At 34.6% G+C, this 23015-nt stretch overlaps 2 protein-coding genes across 4 annotated transcripts; one reads left to right on the top strand and one right to left on the bottom strand.

The window, feature by feature from the left end:
• Positions 1 to 219: 219 nt before the first annotated feature.
• On the top strand, positions 220 to 843 carry LOC145122514 (uncharacterized). The gene has a single exon (XM_079058109.1). The coding sequence runs from the start codon at positions 220 to 222 to the stop codon at positions 841 to 843; it is 624 nt and encodes a 207-aa protein (XP_078914235.1).
• Positions 844 to 7862: 7019 nt separating this feature from the next.
• On the bottom strand, positions 7863 to 11037 carry LOC145121833 (uncharacterized). 3 transcript variants are annotated; one of them, XR_013714603.1, is made up of 4 exons: positions 10605 to 11037; positions 10304 to 10487; positions 9716 to 9817; positions 7863 to 8066 (listed from the first exon to the last, which is right to left on the bottom strand). XR_013714603.1 is itself a non-coding variant. In XM_079057531.1 (4 exons), exons 1-4 carry the CDS (start codon positions 10761 to 10763, stop codon positions 8060 to 8062), a joined length of 315 nt encoding a protein of 104 aa, XP_078913657.1. In that variant the 5' UTR covers positions 10764 to 11037; the 3' UTR covers positions 7863 to 8059. The 3 variants fall into 3 exon arrangements, 2 of the variants coding, with proteins under 2 accessions (XP_078913657.1, XP_078913656.1); XM_079057531.1 differs by having other exon boundaries at positions 10304 to 10350; XM_079057530.1 differs by lacking the exon at positions 7863 to 8066 and adding an exon at positions 9355 to 9586 and having other exon boundaries at positions 10304 to 10350.
• Positions 11038 to 23015: the final 11978 nt, after the last annotated feature.

Genomic DNA, 23015 nt, shown 5'->3' with positions numbered 1-23015 from the left:
ATGAATTATGATATTTGGAGGGAGCTTTTCGAAATTCACTACATTGCATATGGTGTTGACCATCATCTCCGTCCACCCACTGATCCTGTCACTCCACCGGCAGATAAAGAAAAGGAAAAGTCAACAGCATAGTCAGCGGCTGCCAAAGCTGCCTGGTTACGGGCAGATTCCACTGTACAATCTTGGATGTATGGCACCCTCTCTATCCCCCTTCTAAACATGATTTTCAAGAAACAAGCCACTGCACTCGATGTTTGGGAATGCTTAGAGAAGGTTTTTCGTGAAAATAAAACATCTAAGATCATTCAAATCGATCGAGAACTCCGTAACGTTTCGATTGGTAACTCTTCTATTACAGAATATTGCAACAAGATTAAGTATCTCGCAGACCAACTTGAACACATGGATTCGAAAGTTTCAGAAACCAACCTCGTTGCGTATATGATTAACGGACTGTCTTCAAAATACCGTCATGTTGTGACAAACATCCGTCATCGAGATCCTCCCCTCTCATTATGGGATGCTCGATCGATTGTAGTTCTTGAAGAACAGGAGATACTCCAAGAGGAGCGAAGAGAGGCATCCCTCACTCATATCGATCATCCATCTTCACAATCAGCTCTCACTGTCGCCACATCCAATCAAAATTCCAGTCATCGGGGAGGTTTCCGTGGGGGTCGCGGCGGACGTAACACTCGAGGAGGTCGTGGCAGTGGACGCCACAATGGTCGCAACAATTTTCAAGGCGGTGGAAATTTCAATGGTGGAGGCTATTTTTCTCATGGTCCACAGCACGTGCAAAGTCAACAGCAACAACAACAACGTGGTGGAGGAGGAGCATGAGCTTATGGGTGGTTTCAAGTGCATCAGCCCCGTAATGAAGCCCATCAGGCAGGAATTTTACCAACTCCATCGGCAGCCAATTTTCAGCCCAACAACATTGGGTCAAAACATCAGTCTGGTGCACATCAACATCAGTTTTTTAGTCCATCTCAGCCCAGCAGCCCATATACAAGTCAGCAAGCATTTCACACATTTCATCCGACCCAATCGCAGATTGTCGAACTGAATGGTACATGGATACTGGAGCCACATCACATTTTCACTCCAACGCAGGTATTCTCCAGTTCGATTTTGAAAAAAATAGTAATTTTCCTTCATACGTTTTAGTAGGGGACGGATCATCTATGCCTGTAACTAAAATGGGAAACACTACTCTTCCGCTCTCTAATCCTTATCGCACTCTCATTCTTAAAAATGCTTTAATTACCCCCTCTATTATTAAAAACCTTATTTATGTTTGTCGTTTTGTTCGTGAAAATACTTGTGCCATTGAATTTGACCCTTTTGGATTTTCTGTGAAGGATTACCGCACCAAACAAATCCTCATGCAATGTGACAGCTCCGGAGATCTTTATCCTGTCACGTCTCCAACACATCAAGCGCTTATTTCTACTACCCCGTCTCTTTCGCATCAACGACTTGGGCACCCGGGACACCATGTTTTTAAAAACCTTGTTACTAATGGTTTTATTTCATGTTCTTCCAATAAAGATTCTAGTTTATGTCATGCTTGTCAAAAAGGCAAACACATACGGTTGCCTTTTAGTTCGTCTAATTCTGTTTCCTCTTTTCCTTTTGAACTTGTGCATTCTGATGTTTGGACCTCTCCTGTTGAGAGTACAAGTGGTATTAAATACTATGTTTTGTTTCTTGATGACTATTCTCATTATGTTTGGGTGTATCCGTTGCGTTCTAAATCTGAAGTGTTTGATAAGTTTGTGCTTTTTCGTGCTTTTGTTAAAAACCAGTTCCAATATGATATCAAATCCCTTCAATGTGACAATGGGGGTGAATACAACAACCATAAATTTCAACAGTTGTTTGATCAAAATGGCATCGTCATACGTTTCTCTTGCCCCTACACATCTCAACAAAATGGTAAATCCGAATGTATGATTCGTACTCTCAACAATGGAATTCGCGCTCTTTTGTTTCATGCTCGTCTTCCTCCCACTTTTTGGGTTGAAGCACTTCATATGTCCGCTCATCTTATAAACATTCTTCCATCTTCCACCATTGGTCATGACACACCCTTCCATAAACTTTACAAAACTCAACCAACCTATGATCATCTTCGTGTGTTTGGATGTCTCTGTTTTCCTCACATTGTTCCTCCTCACAAACTATCACCCCGATCCACTCCTTGCATCTTCCTTGGTTATCCAACAAACCACAAAGGATATCGTTGTCTTAATCTTGACACAAATGAAATCATTATTTCTCGTCATGTAGTTTTTGATGAGACGGTTTTTCCTTTTGGTTCTATGACTCCTAATGTCGCTCCATCATATTCTTTCCTTGAACATGCCGACCTTCCCACAACGTCCTTCCATAATAATTCTGTTGGAGATCCTCTTGAAACTCCCTCTCCCACCGATGATTTTCATTCATCGGTTCACCATTCTCCAGCTACATCTACGGGTCAGCCTAGTTCTACAGAGCCTTCAGTGCAAAACAGCCCAACGAGCTCATCTTCATCTAGTTCTTCCTTGACCGGCCCACATACATCTTCTCCATCTTCTTCATTCGATGTATCTTCAGGTACCATTCACATTCAATCTCAACACCCCATGATCACTAGGTCAAAAATGGGGATTGTTAAACCCATTCGAATGCTCAATCTTCACGTTGACTCTATCTCTCCGATCCCTAAAAATTATTTACAGACATTTAATGATCCCAACTGGCTTAATGCTATGACGGAAGAATATATTGCTCTTATCTCAAACAAAACTTGGGTACATGTTCCGCGTCCACCTGCGGCTAACATTATAAATTGTATTTGGCTGTTTAAGAAGAAATTAAATGCGAATGGTTCCTTGTCTCGTTATAAAGCTCGGCTTGTGGCTAATGGAAGAAGCCAAAGGCCCGGTATCAACTGTGATGAGACTTTTAGCCCAGTGGTTAAGCCGACCACTATACATACGGTTCTGAGCATTGCTATCACACATGACTGGCCCATTCGCCAACTTGATGTGAAAAATGCATTTCTGCATGGCCACTTGCAGGAAACTGTCTATATGCAGCAACCTCCAGGTTTTCGCGATCCCTCCAGACCTGATCATGTTTGTCTCTTATAGAGATCCTTGTACGGCCTCAAACAAGCTCCTCGAGCTTGGTTTCAACGGTTTGCTATGTTTCTCTCACGGATTGGTTTTGTTCATAGCAGGTGTGACTCATCCTTATTCATATACAGACATGACGATTCTATGGCATATATTTTATTATACGTGGATGACATTGTTCGTACAGGCTCTTCTTCACGGCTGCTGACTCACATTATTTCCTTGTTGAGTGTTGAGTTCTCCATGACAGATCTTGTTGATCTTCACTATTTTTTGGGTATTTCAGCTGTTCGGTCCACCACTAGACTATTTTTATCTCAACAAAAATATGCCACTGAAATTCTTGAACGTGCTTCTATTCTCAACCGCAAACCTGCTCGTACTCCAACAGATATATCCTCCAAACTTGATGGGTCTGGTCCTCCCATTGATGATCCCACATTATACCGTAGCATTGCAGGAGCTCTTCAATACCTTACGTTTACGAGCCAGATATTACATATGCAGTTCAACAGATTTGTCTTTACATGCATGATCCCCGTGAACCACATTTTACTGCTCTCAAGCGCATATTGCGCTATATTCGTGGCACTACAGCTCATGGTCTTCAACTATTTTCCTCGCCCAGTCGTGATCTGTTTGCCTACTCTGATGCTGACTGGGGTGGCTGCCCGGTTACTCGACGTTCCACATCAGGTTATTGTGTCTTTCTTGGGCAGAATCTGATCTCCTAGTCTTCCAAACGCCAGAACACGACATCACGATCTAGTGCAGAAGCTGAATATCGGGGTGTAGCAAATGCTGTTGCAGAGACATGTTGGATTCGTAATCTTTTACTAGAGCTTCATTATTCTCCTCATCGGGCTACTATTGTTTATTGTGACAATGTCAGCGCGGTATTCATGTCCTCTAATCCGGTTCAACATCAACGGACCAAGCACATAGAAATTGATCTTCATTTTGTGAGAGACAAGGTTGATACTGGACATGTTCGTGTTCTTCATGTTCCCTCCTCGTCTCAATATGCTGATATATTTACGAAGAGTCTACCTTCTACATTATTTCTCGATTTTAGATCCAGCTTGAACGTTCGAGATTCTCCTCCCGTTCTCACTGCGGGGGGATGTTAGCAGGGCTTATTATTATTATTATTATTATTATTATTATTATTATTATTATTATGTTGTATTGGTATATGCTCGGCCCATTGGCCCTTTTCTATTGTATCCATGTATATATATTTTCACATAATAGAAGATCAGTTTTCACGGGAAAATCAATTAATTACAGTTCTAAGAGGCGGGAACAGGATCGGTAAGATTGGTAACACAAGAAACGGAATTGCTATTAGAAACACAATCCTCGTTTTATATATACTAGTCGTTTACCCGCGCTAAGCGCCGGACGGCAAAGAGTTTCTTTCGGAATCATCACAGATTTCATTTTCTATATCTATCGGGTTTGGGAATCATCACAGTTTCCGTTTCCCTTATCTACGGTCCTCATTGCACACTATAATGGAAATGTTAAGATAAGCACATATTATATCATCAAGAATATAACATTTTGTAATGTATACCATGTGATTTAGTAGTCATGTATGTGTGTTTCACACGAATAAAAGTGCAATAAATAATATACTCTAAAAAATACAAGAAACAATTGTACGATACCAAAAGCTTAAAGCATTGTGTGATGTGATGAGATGAACGTTAACAATTTTAAAAGTACAAACTTTTCATATATCCGATCTGAACATTAACAGCTGTATACATGCTCATTAATTCAACAAAAGATTCTCACATGAAACTAATTTGTTGTTAGAAAAATCATCAAGAATTATTTTAACATTAATTTTTTTAGTTTTTCAGAAAGCAACACAACCCTTTATAAATAACCAACTATACTAAAAACTTGTAATCCAAAAACACAATAGAAGAAAGAAATACATAGTTAAAAAAATTCCATAGATATCCAAAAATTATTATATATCAATTCATAAGCCAACACAAGAAAAATAAACCACACATGAAAAAATTCATCACAATATGTCTAACATTAATGTAGATCAACTATAAAAACAACGCACTAGTAAAAGTTGTCAAAACTTCAAAAAAAAACACCACCAAATGTCTCACACGGAATTAAAAATTCTTCTAGGCGTATTTATGATGTTAAATGCTTCCGGCATCCTCGGTTGGAACTCTACGTTGCTTAATTTGGTTGATATCAAAATGTTCACTGAAAATAAGATAAAACTATTAAAACGTATTGATTTAGTTATTTTAATATCACTACAAGTATTATAATTTTCTAGAAAAAAACATACTTGAATCCAAATGAACCAATTTCACCCGAGAAACAAATATTATATATTTTCTCTTTATCGCATAGACAGTTTTCACAATCTGATGGCGTGTTCGGTCGGTTATATATAGCTTCATATTTATTATACTCCCCCTATTTATAATAAAATATTTCCAAAATCATCTAATTTTGTTTTAGTGTAATAATAATAATAATAATAATAATAATAATAAACACTTACGACCCATCTTGGAGATATAAAGTGAACGAAGTTAACTATTATAGAATTGAAAATGATGTATTTTTGGATATTTATAATAATTCCAAAATTAATCAAATTAAAATCTTACCATGAATACTAACATTGACAAATATACTTGAAAATTTAAAAATGAATGTAATAACTGTCAAAATCCATACAAAAAATATTTAAAATCATACAAAACTTAACAAATATACTCAAAAATTTAAAAATGAATATAATAATTGTCGAAATCCCCACCAAAAATATTTAAAATCATACAAAACTTAACAAATATACTCAAATTTAAAATGGAATATAATTATTGTCGATTTTATTTTTGGAAATCGATTTTATATAAACGTCATTTTTTTAGATGCAAAAACTAGCAATATTATTTATTTATTTATTTACTACAAAATTATGTTCTTTTTTTTCTCTACGGTATTGTAGCTTAATTTTTTTTCTTATTAAAAACGTTAGACTATGAAAGGTTCTTTTATCACTCCTTTTAAGATAATGGTGTTCAAAACCATACTTTCGAAATTTTGGATATTCAAAAAATTATGATAATGGACATTGATATCCGAATTTGTATCCGAATTTTTTGATATCCAAAATTTCGGTTGCAGATAGATATGAATTAGGATATCTAGATTTTTTTTCTATCGCTCTGATTAATCATTTTATAAAAATAAGTAACATATACAAATAACATACAAAAGGTCATCTTAGATGTCAAAATGGTCACATTTGTTGTCAAAAAGTCTTTTTCCGATGAAAATGGTCACTTCTTGCTATTGAAAATATGATCTGGTTAAAATGGTTATTTTTACGGTATAATCTCTGTAACTAATTAGTTAAAACTTTGTTACCCTTTAGTTGAAGCCCACTAACATGTTCATCTTGCATTGCACCAACATATTCCCTGCATCACTTCCATGTGCATGTCAAACAATATGAGTAACCCTTCCATGAATCAAACCCAATTGGAATCTGAAAAAAAAATAAAAATAAATAAACCATATTATGTTCATATGGTTGGTATTAACAAATTCATCTCTATAATCCTCTATAGTGTGAGTGGGAGGAAGACTTTTATATATACATATATATATATATATATATATATATATATATATATATATATATATATATATATATATATATATATATATATATATATATATATATGTTTAGGTTCTATGTAAAACAAGAAACCCTAAAAATCATAAAAATGCATAAAAAAACACTTAGACATCACAAATCTATTTTTTTGATTTTATATTATGAATTTTCGCAGCTTTTTATGTATTTTCGTTGAATTTTTTTTAAAAAAACCAAAAATAAATAAAAAATAAAAATAATAAAAAAAATCGATTTTTTTTTCAGCGAATTTCTAAAAAAACCTGCGATTTTTTGGTATATAAATACAAAAAAAAAGATTTATGATGTCTAAGTATTTTTTTATGCATTTTTATGATTTTTAGGGTTTTTTTGTTTTCCACATAACCCTTCCCTATATATATATATATATATATATATATATATATATATATATATATATATATATATATATATATATATATATATATATATATATATATATATATATATAGGGTGAGATTCGTGAGAACTCATAGTTTCCCGAGAACCTGAGAACTAAAAGTAGAGCGTTAGATCAAAACTAACTCATTAAGAGCATGATCGTCATCTTACCGATCTCATTTAATGTTTAATTTTTTTTGTTATTGGAAATATTAATAGAAAGTTTTAAAAATTAATATAATAAATCAATTTTGTTTTTAAATAATTTTCGATTTTTTTAAAAAAAATGGATTTTTAAATTTTTTTTTCAGAAAACATGAATTTTTAAAAAAAAATTGATTTTTTTTTAGATTGCAATTTTTTCAAAAAAAATCTGCAATTTTTTTTCAAAAACTATATTTTTTTTTTCAAAAAAAATTGCAATTTTTATTTTTTTAAAAAAATGCACTTTTTTTTAAAAAACTACATTTAAAAAAAAAGAAATTTTAAAAATCAGTAAATTAAAAAAAACACTAGAATACTTAAAACAAAAAACTCTAATTTTTTTAACAAAAAGAATCAATGTTGTACGTGCATATATGCATATTTTTTCAAGTGCATATATGCATATTTCTATTATTATAATATTCATAAGTAAATCATAAAAAATCTCATTTTTATTAAATAATCTATAAACATAATAGTACAAGTATTTTATTCGATACAAATAAAATATAAAAATAAAAAAATAAAAAAAACTACAAAGATTCACAATGTTATCATTTCTTCATATCAAGATTTCCATATTTTCTTCAATTTATTATTTTTCACCTCTTCAATATTTTCCACGAATTCTTCAAAATCTACAAGAAAATTAAAAAAAATGATTAATACAAGAACACTAACAAAAATGCACATGTATATATCATGTAATGATTCACATGTAATTATATCATGTAAGATTCACATGTGATTATATAATTTAATATTCACATGTGATTGTATCTTTTAAGATTCAAATGTGAAATTCACAATAAAATTTTAAAAAATAGTTAACGAAGAACACTCGCACAAAATGCATGTGTGCATATAGACGCAATTCATATGTGATTCACTTGTGATTTACATGTGAATCACATTTAATTCATATGTTATTCACTTGATATTTACATGTGAATCACATGTAATTGATATGTGATTCATTTGTGATTTACATGTGATTAATATGTGAATTACATGTGATTTACATGTGAATCGCATATAATTCATATGTGATTCACTTGTGAATCACATGTAATTCAAATGTGATTCACTTGTAATTTACATGTGAATCACATATAATTCATATGTGATTCACTTGTGAATCACATGTAATGCAAATATGATTCACTTGTAATTTACATGTGAATCACAAATGAATCATATGTGAATTACATGTGAATCACATGTAATTCATATATGAATTACATGTTATTTACATGTGAATCACATGTAATTCATATGTGATTCACTTGTAATTTACATGTGAATCACAAATGAATCATATGTGAATTACATGTGAATCACAGGTAATTCATATGTGAATTACATGTTATTTACATGTAAATCACATGTAATTTATATGTGATTCACTTGTGAATTACATGTGAATCACATGTAATTCATATGTGATTCATATGTGAATTACATGTGATTTACATGTGAATCACATGTAATTCATATGTGATTTACATGTGAATTACATGTGATTCATATGTGAATTACATGTGATTTACATGGGAATCAGTGCACACTTATAGTCTTGCTTTCAATTTATTATTAAAATAGTATGCCAATTCACACAAATCACATATGATTTGTAATTGATTATTAAAATAGTACTAAAATAGTACCAAACTCTGTAAAAACAAATGGCTTAGAGGTATTATTGAAAGATTATTCGAGAATTACTGAAACTAAACGACAAAATAGATAGGTTTTTATGCAAAACGCAAGTCACGAATCTATGTAACTCTTGTAAGTTTGTAAAACCGTTAGGAGTTAACGGGGAAAGCCTCATTTCTTTTTCTCAACTTTCTTTATAAGTTCATTAAGTAAAAAGTATCATAAAATATTTATGAAACGAAAAAATCTGGAAGTATACCACGAAATATATGTCTAAATTTCCATTCATTGTCATGTAAATCCCTCAAGATTAATTCTTGAGCCGGAGTTTGTTGTGAAAAGTTCTAAATTTTCCACAAACATAATCAAATTAGTAAAAATTGGTCAAAATTAAACCTTAATGAAACACAATCTGTTGAAGAATTAGGCTACCAATGAAGGAATCACTTTCTCAACTGCATGACAAGGAACTGAAAATCCACCATGAGTGCTCGTGTCCCTTGTTGTCAAAGTTTTACAAAATTAAGTTGTCGTTTGTTTGCTAGGGGAACCCAAATTCACATGAAGAAATGCTTTTTTTTCTTCGAACAAATTGCATTGGTCAATAAGTTTAATAGATGAAGCTCACCTCATTAGCAGGAAGCCACTATTGTCACTGATCTCCAAAGTCAATTCAAAATAATCAGGAAATATGTAGTTCCAGTCTTGCATGCCTCCATATATGGGATACCTGCACCAATCATTCATATTGGTTTTGAAAATTTACATCACAAAATCCAATTGAAAGCTTATGAATTCAAATGAAACTTTCTAAATTTCAGGTTTTCAAATGTCAAAAAGTTTGGAACATTATACATTTTAAATATAAGAATACTATTGGCCCCCATTAGTTATTCCTTCTTCAAATTCACTGCCTTGAGACATGTTAAAGTGAGAGTCACTATACAAATTTGCCATGTATTTGAAAGTTACATCATCAGGACATGCATAGTAACTTTTGCTGAAATACTAGAAAAACCAATGTCAGCATACTACAATATAATCTATATATCATATTTTCAATCTCAAGGTTCAAATTAAGTTGCTGAAGCATTTAACTAAACCTTCAAGTCTTAAAATGCAAACAAACATAAGTGCAGTAGAAAGATGTTTATTAGAATGTGAGCATTTTCATAAAAAAAAGTTCAAAATGAACATTAATTTATTTGGAACTTACTTTCTTTCATCGGTCCCATCCCATGGATAATTTGAAACAATTGCTCCCTGAGAAATAAGAAACATACACACACATATTCAAATAGTAAAATTAACAAGAGATATACTTGAGGATGGAAGGTAGTAGACAATCAATTTCGAACAAGGCGGTGAAAGCATGGTTGTTGTACTTCGGTAGCATAGCTCTGTCGACAATCAATTTCGAATAATCATACATATATCAGATTCTTTGACTCGTTGAGTGTGATTGGAAGTCGTTATTCATCGGATATCAAAAAATCGTTGGGAATACGGATCCATACCTTCATAAATCGGTGATGGCGGAGGCATCCATGTATTCTAAGGTCCGATCGTTGATTCTTGGATTTACCGTATGTGATTTGGAGATTGGAGGCAGCGATTGATTCCTTTATCTCTCGATTCCGTGACAGAGCCTGAGCCAGATTTAGCACTAATTCCATGAAACAGGTGAAACAAGAAGCTCATTAATAGAACTTTTCGTATGAGCAAAAGATTAAAACATCATGTCGCTGGAAACAGGAGATGAAAAGAGGCATTTTTTTAGTCGATTACCTGTGTGTGTGTGTGTCTGTGAGGGAGAAAGAGAGGGGGGAGACGATGAGGAAGGAGATCAGTTGATGGGGGTGACGATTACCGGAGGCGGCCATGGATTTCAGACGGTGGTTTCATCTAACAATCAACGATGAAGGTGTAGAGAGAGAGAGAGATAGAGAGAGAGAGGCAGAGTTGACGTGATTAAATCTGATAAAGGAGAATCAATCACACTATCCCTAAAATACCCCTGAGTCTTTTCAATAAGATGCCCCCGTCCATTCTTATTTTCACATATTTACAAAAATACCACAAAACATCCTAACCCTCTATTATTTTAATCTAACGGTCATTGTTTAGTTCTCGGGTTCTCGGGAAACTTTGAGTTCTCAAATGATCATTTCTCTCTCTCGCTCTCTCTCTCTCTCTCTTTATATATATATATATATATATATATATATATATATATATATATATAATTTTTATTGATGATATATTATTTATTATTGAAACACTTGTTAGTTGGCACTTTGACATTTTAGTTACCATAATTAGCTAGATGGACTAATTGTTTTATTATTATAATAATAATAATAATAATAATAATTATTATTATTATTATTATTAATCGACTATGTTAACTGAGTGATTCTGATGGTTGAAGAATTAAAGGTTAACCTCTAATGTGTCGAATGTAAATTGTATTTTCTATTTATTGTGTCATTTTATTATCAAAACTTTGTCAAATCTAAGTATAAATGAACCAATATTTGATCAGTGTGTGAAAACACAATCAAATAAGAATAAAAGATAAACCAAAGGGTTTTCACAATCAAGTTTGATATTTGAAGGTATAATCTCATTATATTCTTTTCTATGGTAAAAACTTGAAAGTTTATTCATCATTCATGAACCCAAATTTTAGTAATGGCATTGCATGTATAAACTAAAGTGTGATAATTGTAGTTTAAGTATTTTTAACCATGGAACAAGTTGAGATTTCAAGATCAAAACGTATGTGTTATATATATATATATATATATATATATATATATATATATATATATATATATATATATATATATATATATATAGCGTTCGTTTACCAAGTCCCGATATGTATCTATTTTTTTAATGTTTAATAATAATAATAATAATAATAATAATAATAATAATATGGGATATTTATCCGGGTGTTAGATTGTAGTTACCATAAATTGGTTTTGTCATATAAATTTCGATTCAGCGTAGAAATCATCATCAAACCAAACCCCGGGGACCATATCTACCAACTTTCGAAATCTGTGTTGTCTTCTTCTCGTTAAACAGACACAACACACATGTTGTCGTCTTCCTCATTCAAGGTCTACAATCCGAGATTTTCAGAAACTTTATTGATTTTCACCCTAAGTAGACCCTCGTACGTTGTATGTCTAACACCAACCCTATAGTGTTCCGCTATCGGTAGAATAGTGAGAGAGAAAAAAAAGATCGACGAATAAGGAATTTCGAGTCGTTACAACCCCTCCTCCCTTTTAAGAGTATTTTGTCTCAAAATCATATATCGACACGAAAAAATAAGGATAACGAGCCTTCATGTCTTTTTAACCCCCCTTAGGTCATTGTGACTTGTGCTTGTTCTTTCATTGGACTTTAACGAGTTTGAATCGTTCTTCCATTGGATGTACTTTGTATTAGAAAGCCGAGTGATACAATATGCATATGTATGTATGGATGTGTTACAAAACTGTTATGTTGGTAATTGGGTTTGGGTTATGAGTTTACAAATTTTGGACACGAAGATTAGGGATGCACATGAAAACCATATTTAAACAAAAAAAATGATCTGACCCGAAAACCATATTTGACCAAACCAAATTAAAATAATTTGAGCAGTTAGATTATGAGCATATCGATATCCTATAGACACGGTCAAATTTGACGCCATATTAGATCCTAGATTTACCCAAATTCGAATCCAAATCCACCTAAAATTATGGTCTAACCTATCCCAAATCAAATCAAACAGTTTCAAATATGATTAGTGTAACATCCGGATTTCCAGGGACATTATCGTGTATGTTAATCTTGAGATTTAAGGAGGGACTCGACGAGTTGAGGGACCAACTCGCCGAGTCGAGTCGAGTTGATCGCGTGAATTTAATGAAGGACTCGACGAGCCCGAGGAGGGACTCGCCGAGTAGGTACTGGGCAGAGAAACCCTAATTTCCCGGGGTTGAAACCTATTTAAAGGAACTTATAGCCTCATTTGCGGCTACCCTTCCTTGAGAGCAAACCCTAAACGTGTCTGGAGAGCCATGAGAGTCTTAGAAGCTAAAACTTGGAGTAAACTAGTGCATCTCTTGAGGAGAATAGGAGATCACCCATCAAGGGAGCTAGAGAATCAATGGATCTGGTGTGACTTCGTGCAAGGGCTTGAGTAAGAGGTAAAAGCTTGCACCTTTCTTGTTATTTTGCTTAGATCTTGTAGATATGGAAGATTATGGTTTCTTCCACCATTGTTGGGACTTTGTATGCATAAGGTCTGTCATGAGGCCTAGACTTCAGATCTGGACCTTGTGAGGTCCAGAGAGTCCAAAGATTATAGCTTTAGTTAACCATAGAAGAGTTATTGTGGTTAATCATCCTTGTTAGAGTTATATTGGCATTATGAGCCTTATATGCCATGTTTAAACGTAAAGCTTGCAGCTTTACGTGACAATCGACCCTCAGGATGGTAGATCTAGTGTTTGGGGTGATGGATCTGCCTTAAATCGTTTGAATGAACATTTTTTCTGAATGAACTCGCTGAGTCGATGAGCCGACTCGACGAGTTGGTTAGGGTTTGTCCCGAGGAACCGAATCAGGCGATAGCTCGACGAGTTGGGGGTCAACTCGACGAGATGAGCTGGACTGTCACGAGATTTCTGAGGAAAGTAAGTGGACTCGACGAGTCGCAAGGGTGCACTCGGCGAGTCGGGTCAAACATGGACTGTGGACTCGAGTTTGACTTCTGTTGACTTTGGGGCTTTGATCAACATAAGTAGTAGAGACCATGGAGGGGTAAAATGGTCTTTTATCCACTTCAAAGAGTTAAAGAGAGGAAGAATAGCCTTCGGTCATTAGAGTTGTGATTAGAGTATCACTTAGAGATATTCATCCCTTGTGTTAGGTGGAGGCTAGTTCGAAATCCGGGAGCGGGGTCTTTACTTGCTGCTGGTCAGGTGAGTCTTCTCACTATACTTTACCATGAGTGGTAATTAGAGTTATGTGACAGAGTATCTTGTATGCTATGTATGTGATGTGTTGCACTGCATTATTTCTATGTGATTTATGCTGTGTGTATTCCAGAGTTTACAGAGTTAGGACCGGAAGGTCCACAGAGTTAGGACCAGAGGGTCCACAAAGTTAGGGCCAGTGGGCCCACAGAGTTATAGCCTCGAGTGGCTAATATGTGTTATATGTGGGATTTTGGGGAACTCACTAAGCTTCGTGCTTACCGTGTTATATGTTATGTGTTTCAGGTATCTTAGAGGACCGCGGGAAGGCACCGGCTTGATTGTACACACCAGAGAAAGAGTCACGTTTTGAGGATCCTGGCTTATTAATGGATTTGTGTTTTGTAATTTGAATAAACGAGATTTCTATACAATATGTTACGAAAAGTATGCGATTTTAAAATGTAAATTTTGTTTGGAAAATTACGGTGTTACAAGTTGGTATCAGAGCCTTGGTTTGAGGGATTCGGATGCACCTTCGGGTAGATCTGGACTTAAACTGAGGATTTGAGAAAAAATTTCAAGGAAATGATTTTTCTAAAACGAGCAAGAGTTTCTAAAAGAGTACGAGTTAGAGCAGTGTGTACAATCAGCCAGAGCCCGAACGGTGATTTCCCAAAATACCCTTACGTTTGTATTATGAGATATTTATGAGATATGCTATGAGATATTATGCATGCTAGATATAGGCTAGGTATTTCATATGTTAGGACTAGAGTGGCCTGATTTGTGATGCCTTAGCCTAGGAGTTATTGTTATCTGTGATGTGCTTTCGAGCATGTGTTGAGTAAGAGTATCCAACAGGAATCCTCTAGAGAGGGATTTGAGTAGAGGAGTAATCTAGGAGAGATACCTAGATGAGCATTTGAGGAGTCTACTGAGAGAGTAGTCAGACGCCCGCGTGGGGTAAAGTTGCTTGAGTTCGGCGGTATCCTTTGAGTATGAGGAGAGCAAGTGGGTAATAACCTAGAGTGGTTTTACATGTTGGTAGAGATTATTCGATGCCCGAATGATGCTTGCTTCGTGCTTTGTGGAACTCTTGATGATGAGAGTCAGCTACTAAGTGAATATGACGATATTCAGGAGGTAGATGACTGGCATCATAAGGAGTTCTTCAGCAGCTGATGGCGGAGAAGTATGAGAACCTAGGAAGAGCCTAGGAAAGGGTGACCCTAGTCAGATGAGTACGCTGACAGAGTTGGATATTTCGCAAGAGGAGCGAACACGCATGACGGGGTTGGTGATTGAGAAGGTCGAGCAGCTACTTAGGAACTCGGGGATGGTCCGTGTGGAAAGTATGGGTAGATGTGGCAGGTAGTATGTGTTGGGTTATGAGCATTCTAACACTCCTAAGTGTACATGCAACCCTAAATACCTTGGATCTATGTTTTCTCTATTATACATACAATTATGAACATCCAAGGTATTATCCTAATCTAGCATACAAAATAATAAATATAACAAGATAGAATACATACCTCTTTGATGTAGAATGTCTTCATGAAGCTTGAGTGCCTAGTGCCCCAAGTGTGACACCTCAAATGGTTCACACAACACCAAATACACTTGGAATAACTTGAGAGAAACTTGAACACTCCTTGAAATCGTCTAGCCCTCACACTCACACATTAGTGCATGATTTCTTGAGCCATGGGATTCTTTTATATGGTGGCTATTAGGGTTACACCATGTAACTCATAACTTTACCCATTCCTTATGCTCTATGGATTTTAACCTCCATGGAGTATCCATGGGTCACCCCATGGACTTAGTCCAACATAAGGAATCTTGGATCACAAGCCCACATATATAAGAATGAATGATTTACACAATCAACCCATATATTTAATTAGTCTCCTTTTGATCACTTAATTAATTCCAAATTAATTCTTGATCAATACTAATTAAATAACCTTATTAATATATTAGAACTTATAATATATTAACCAACCTTAAGTGTTATTTCTCTCATTATAGTCTATCCAAATGCATGATGTCATGCAACCCAAATGGACCATGCCGGGTCGGGTCAAGTCTTACCAATTATAGTTATGGACTTAGACGTTAATCCAACAGTCTCCCACTTGGATAAGTCTAAAACTATTATTGCGTATGACTTCAGGAACCGATCAGCAATCGTAGCTCTCAAAAGCTTCTATCGAACTCTGACCTTGTCGATGAACTCTGACCTTTGTCAATGACTTGTCCATTAGATAAAGGATCATATATTCCTCCATTCTAGATATCATATGGACTGAGACATGGATTATCAATCATTCTCTCTGTCCATTTGTTGTTTCCCGATTTCCGATTCATGATGACTGACTGATTGAACAAATCAAATTAGTCCTGGCTTGGCCAAGCACTCACATGTATCATCTTTAAATCATCGAGAGGCCCACAGATATCGCTTTTATCCCGAAGGTAAAAGGAATGGATAAACTTCGACTCATATGGCCTTTTCTACTACTTGTTGAATCATACACAAAGGCACGTTTTATAACATCGAGTTACCAATGCGTTTTCGTGCAATCAATGTATAACCAACTCATAGTAACAACTCATATCTCTAGGTTTGAAGAATATAAGATATTATCGTCTCTTGATCACTCGTGATAAAATCCATGAAGTGATTCAAATGAGCGCGGGTTGAATCCAATACTCAGAACTTATGAGCACTCATGAGTGTTGTAGCACCACTTTGTCCACCAACTTGGACCTCTACAAACCAACCCATGACAGTCTTGATTCATATCTACTTCCAACATATGACCGACTGTGGATGGTTTGAATAACTTAATCATTCAGGAAGAGCGACTTAGTTATTCTGGAAGTCAAAACATGCAAAGTGAAACACAAGAATAAATGAATCAAATATGGTATCAAACCCTATGAATATAAATAAGCACTTTTATTTATCACCATACTGATTACTCATTATTCATTGTTTCGGTTTTATCAACTTTATACTTGAATTTAAAACAATAGTTGTCCCATGCTCCAAGCATGTACACTATGTTTTCTAAACACTAGTCATGCCATACACCAAGTATGCATACTATGTTTGTCTATGATCTTTACTTTGTAAAATAGATCAATTGAACATCACTCCAATGATCCTCTTTTCACAGTCCCAAATCCTTACTGCAAATGCAAGAATTCCAAATTCATGCCATTTACTGAAATCTGTTAGATTCTAAACTTATATGCATTGATCCTCTTAATGATTATGCACGAAGTCAGAAAGACTTGACAACAATCATTACGGAGCATTCCAAAGGAGATCAGCTCCTTGGAAACATCCTTCTTTCATTAAGTTTCCTAATCTTACACAGATTGAATAATTTCTAACTTTGAAACATTTCCATATTCCATTTTGACTATCACTTCTGAACAAGAGTTGCCTCCTTACAGATTATGTCAATATGGTCCTTCCAGAATTAACATTATACTTCCAACTGTCCTTGAGCAACCAATCTTTGGTAAACCTTAGATTGTCCTCGACAATTGCTTAATCATTTTAGTCATATCCAATTCTAGACCTTTTCCCTTCATAATGCCCCAGGCATTTGGAAAATTTTAGAAAGGATGAATATAGCACATGTAATCGATCCTATATCCGAAGCATATGGGACACGATTCATGATGTCTCACATAAAGACTAAACCAGTCTTTTGCTATAATATTTCCATTTCAATTTGCCAAGTTCTCAAAATTCAGATTATGAAAAGGAATGCCGTAATCATAATCGAATTTTAGAACGCAAATAATAGACCCATATATAGAATTTCCTTATGTTGAGCCATTCCAACATGAAATTCATATATATATCCTTGATTAAATACGATTAAAATCTCAATCTAAGCTTTTAGAATTGAAATGAAGTATAATTTCATCTCCCTTAATTATAGCAAAACAACTTTTTCAACCCCTGCAACCTCACGAATTGAAACTTTTGTTTTCTATAATTAACATTGCTAACTTGCAACCTTTGTCATAATTATCATGCTCCCACTAACATGATGATTATTAGCATAACACTTATGCTCCCACTAGCTTTGACATGTACTCAGAAATCAGCTGACTTTCTTACCAAAGTTCAGATTTCTGATACTAGATTGTTTTGATAAAACTTTATCAAAATCATACACCTCTCTTAGATAGCTCACATATGTGTCTAAACAATTTTAGAACTATGAAAAGGGATGTCGTAATCATAGTCTCAATTGTTTAGACCTTTGCCACTTCTCACAAGTCCATGTTAGTGTGCCGGTAAAGCACACACGCTCCACTAACGACTTTGAGAATGCAAATATCACAATTGCTATCTAGCTAAAATCTACTTAGTGAAAGTGTTTCCTCACCATCATTTTCATGAATCGGAGAGAAACCTTATGACACTTAGATTTAATAGTGTATGTGTTCTTATCCATGTGGATTTGTCAAAACCATAATCACAAGACAAGGTTAGTGACAAATCCAAACTCATATTGATTAAACTTGTGCAATCTTAAATTCTTGCCATTTGGCAGCTCAGGTGCCTGCCATTGCTTCCAAGTAGTTGTGCAACCAATTGAGAACTCTCAGAACTCCTATGCAAAGCTAACTTGAATAGGCACAAAAATTTCAACACGATAGGTTATAAACCTCAAGTCGTGTGCTAGTGAAGGACTTTAGGTTTTATTCTTGATTAAGTCTTGAAACTTTCAAGAGCTTTAAGACTCCCACTGTCCTCTTGACATATAAGACTCCCTTGTCAAATATTCAAGAGATAGTGCGGATTCTTTATCAAGACTAACACTTTACACAATTGGCCTAATTTGGTCTCTGTTTTATCCAAAACATCACAACTTACCAATTTCAAATGTACAAGAGTAGATAACCTTTTACTCTTACATTTGACTAGTGTTAACAAACCCTCTTTAAGATATGTCACTCAAGTTACAATCTTGGAGTATGACTCTAAGAATTGTTTTGGAACGAAGTATGACTCTTCTTTTTGATTTAACCATTTCAACAATTCATGACTCCTCTTCTTGACTTTAGAGGACCAATTGTGATATGGTATCTTAATCATTAAGATGATCATAAACATGATACTAAAGTACTCTCCCATCTTTTCAGATTTGAGAAACTTTTATCTTTCTGCCATACTTTGATTCTTCTTATTCGTTCTGTCTCACATTGAAACTTCTCCAATGCTACAGACTTATACTTAAACTTATAAGTATAACCATATTTACTGAACTTAAGTAAATCATGACGAATAGTCTTCTTGATCTTTTGTGGTGGACTTGACCAGTGCGCAAGAATGTGTACTCGATCCCTTAGTCCTTTCCTTATTCACATAAGGAATTAGTCTTAATTTTCCAAGCTGAAAGTTCTCATTCATCATACTATACAACTTGCATGATTCCAAGTTTCGGTCCAATTGAACCTTGGGTGATGAGAATCTTTCCTTATTTGGTAATATTAGACACTACCACAACCGAAAGAATCAAATCCATTTTTCCAATATTGCTATCAATGGAATCTTATAAGCAACAACTTTTCACAAATGTCATTGTAAGGATACTTAAAATAAATAAAATCAAAACCTTTTTCTTTTATTTTAAAACTTTGTGGAAAAGCTTATCCTTACAATCCATATGAAAACCTTGTTGTTATCTATTCCTAAGCAATATAAATATCATAACTCTTAAGTAATAGCCCAAAATTCTGATCACCGAACCATGCGATTGAAATCCATCTTCGCGATCAGAATCAACATGTACTTAATAGAGTTAGACAATGGACTTTACCTGAAGTAGAGCCAAACTTATTGACTTTAACATCCTTAGGTAAATTTGGCAGCTTCGTAACCAATGCCCCTTCCTTTGGCAATAGTTACCTATGGACCCTTGATAATGGGACTATCTCAGACTTCGCCTCTCTCTTTACGATTGGGTCAACCGAGTTGACTATGGCCGATCCCTTTCCATTGGGAAGAGAGAGCTTTACTGGATATCCAATGTCATCATTGTCAATGTCCATAGCGTTTTAGGAAGTTGATCTTAGCAAATAGATAAGATCATTAAGGGTCTTGTCTTAGTCTGTTTCATAGGATTCCCAAAAGAACTCACTATGTGACTTAGAAAGTAGTTGAGCCACCAACTTTCTCAAGACTTTGACACCCAACTCTCCCGGCTTGTCAATATGTGACTACATCTCCAAGATGTGATCACACCTAGACCTTGCCTTGCCAATAGGCTAGAGTGACCTTAAACTTTTTAGGAACTTGTGGGTTAGGGAGAATAATTGGAGGAGGTGAAAGAAGTATGATATCCATGGGACATCATCTTCATTTAGGAAAGCTTGTTTCAAGAGATTTGGGAAGATCATAAATGTCTAGACCAGACATCTTTTTGGGAGATATACAAGATAGTTGATTTAAAGTCTTAATATGACACCCAATATGAAATATTAAGGCTAGGACCCAACAAACTATTTTATAACTTAGAAGAGGGATGCCGTAATCCAAGCTATAAAATATTTGAAGGTAGGTGAATGACGATTCACCAATTTCCACCATGAAAAACGAAATAATTTATTAGGTTTTAATTGGATTTGAAAGTCCTAGATCTTTGAGATTCATTGAACTGTTCAAAGGCATGTTTCAATCTCGAGTGTGCCCTTCAGGTTTTGTGACTGGGATGCCGAGGATCACAAAACAAGGTGTGAATAACCATGCAAATATACTTGGTACCCTTAATATTTACCCCTTAATCAGTGTGCCGGTTAACCACACACGCTCCACCGATACTATGATAAATATTAAGTTACCCTTTGCCTACCTTGTTAAGTCCAGGTTAGTGTGCCGGTTAACCACACACACTCCACTAACGACTTAAGCAAAGTGCAAAGTGTAATTTCATGGGTTAGCACCAAATTCACATTTTCCTAAGTTACTAAGATTGGGTATTAATAAGAGTTTAGTTACTTAGTATTTATCATTAATACTTTTAATGAAAGGAGAATTATAGTCCTTGTCTTACCCGTTCGGCTAACGACCCTCCACCAGTCAAGGAAGCGGTGGGTGAGAGTGGACACCCATTAAACTGTCATTTTATAGGCAGTAACCTTATACCCCCCTTATAGACCGGCTTCGTGAATGAGGCCTACTAACGGTAAGACTGACTTTACTCTTATACATATATATAAATATTATTAACTTAAAATATTATAAAGTATAAGGGTTGAATTTTAACTTTTAAAATTCTAAGGGCTAACTTGGAATTAAAGTATTCATAAGTGAAAACTTTTCAAATTCCAAAACTTGAGGGCAAGTTTTGAAACTATTCAAAACTAATTAATTCCATAACTTATGAGTTTAAAGTAGTTTTAATTAAAAAAAAAACTCTTCAAGTTCCATAACTTGAGGACAAGTTATGGAAGACTTTAAACTAATTAATAAAAAAAATAACTTTTTTTTTATTGTAACTTATGGAACTAATTAAGGTTACACTTTTTTTTTTAATTTAATGAAGAGACTCTTGAACCTCCATAACTTGAGGACAAGTTATGGAGTCATAAAACCATTTAATTAGAACTAGACTCTTCATTTTGTAACATTTGCCAACTTTTATGAGTTTTATGATTCTTAAATGTGACTTTTCATATAACTTGAGGACAAGTTACAAAAATAAACTTTGGAATCAACTCTTAGATTAAAATGGATTGAAAACAACTATTTCACACAACTTTTCTATTAATCTAAGAACCTCATAAGAACAAGATAATTCAAATCATCAATCTTCAAGAAATTAGCATGAACATACAAACTAATACAAATCTTGAAATTATGACAATTATCTTAGAAATTGGATTAGCATGAACATTACCACATCAAAAACAAGTTTATAAGTCCAAAAACATCTTAGGGTAATGTTCCTAGTCCAATTCCAGCCAAAACAATCGAATATATGCATCCAACTCAATTTTTCAGCTACTTTTGCAAGTATAACAAGAAAACAAGCCTAGTCTCTGATACCACTGTTGGGTTATGAGCATTCTAACACTCCTAAGTGTACATGCAACCCTAAATACCTTGGATCTATGTTTTCTCTATTATACATACAATTATGAACATCCAAGGTATTATCCTAATCTAGCATACAAAATAATAAATATAACAAGATAGAATACATACCTCTTTGATGTAGAATGTCTTCATGAAGCTTGAGTGCCTAGTGCCCCAAGTATGACACCTCAAATGGTTCACACAACACCAAATACACTTGGAATAACTTGAGAGAAACTTGAACACTCCTTGAAATCGTCTAGCCCTCACACTCACACATTAGTGCACGATTTCTTGAGCCATGGGATTCTTTTATATGGTGGCTATTAGGGTTACACCATGTAACTCATAACTTTACCCATTCCTTATGCTCCATGGATTTTAACCTCCATGGAGTATCCATGGGTCACCCCATGGACTTAGTCCAACATAAGGAATCTTGGATCACAAGCCCACATATATAAGAATGAATGATTTACACAATCAACCCATATATTTAATTCATCTCCTTTTGATCACTTAATTAATTCCAAATTAATTCTTGATCAATACTAATTAAATAACCTTATTAATATATTAAAACTTATAATATATTAACCAACCTTAAGTGTTATTTCTCTCATTATAGTCTATCCAGATGCATGATGCCATGCAACCCAAATGGACCATGCCGGGTCGGGTCAAGTCTTACCAATTATAGTTATGGACTTAGACATTAATCCAACAGTATGGGCCCGTACTACTGAAAGCAGAGGACCCATACTCGATACAGGGAACATTCCCGAGGTTTTAAGTAGCAGATCGAGAGGTGATGTCATGTTTTG

Source organism: Lactuca virosa, chromosome 6, assembly GCF_052849685.1.
Source record: "Lactuca virosa cultivar CGN04683 chromosome 6, Lactuca_virosa_CGN04683_v6, whole genome shotgun sequence".
NCBI lineage: Eukaryota > Viridiplantae > Streptophyta > Magnoliopsida > Asterales > Asteraceae > Lactuca > Lactuca virosa.
This window is presented reverse-complemented; position numbering and strand designations above follow the sequence as displayed.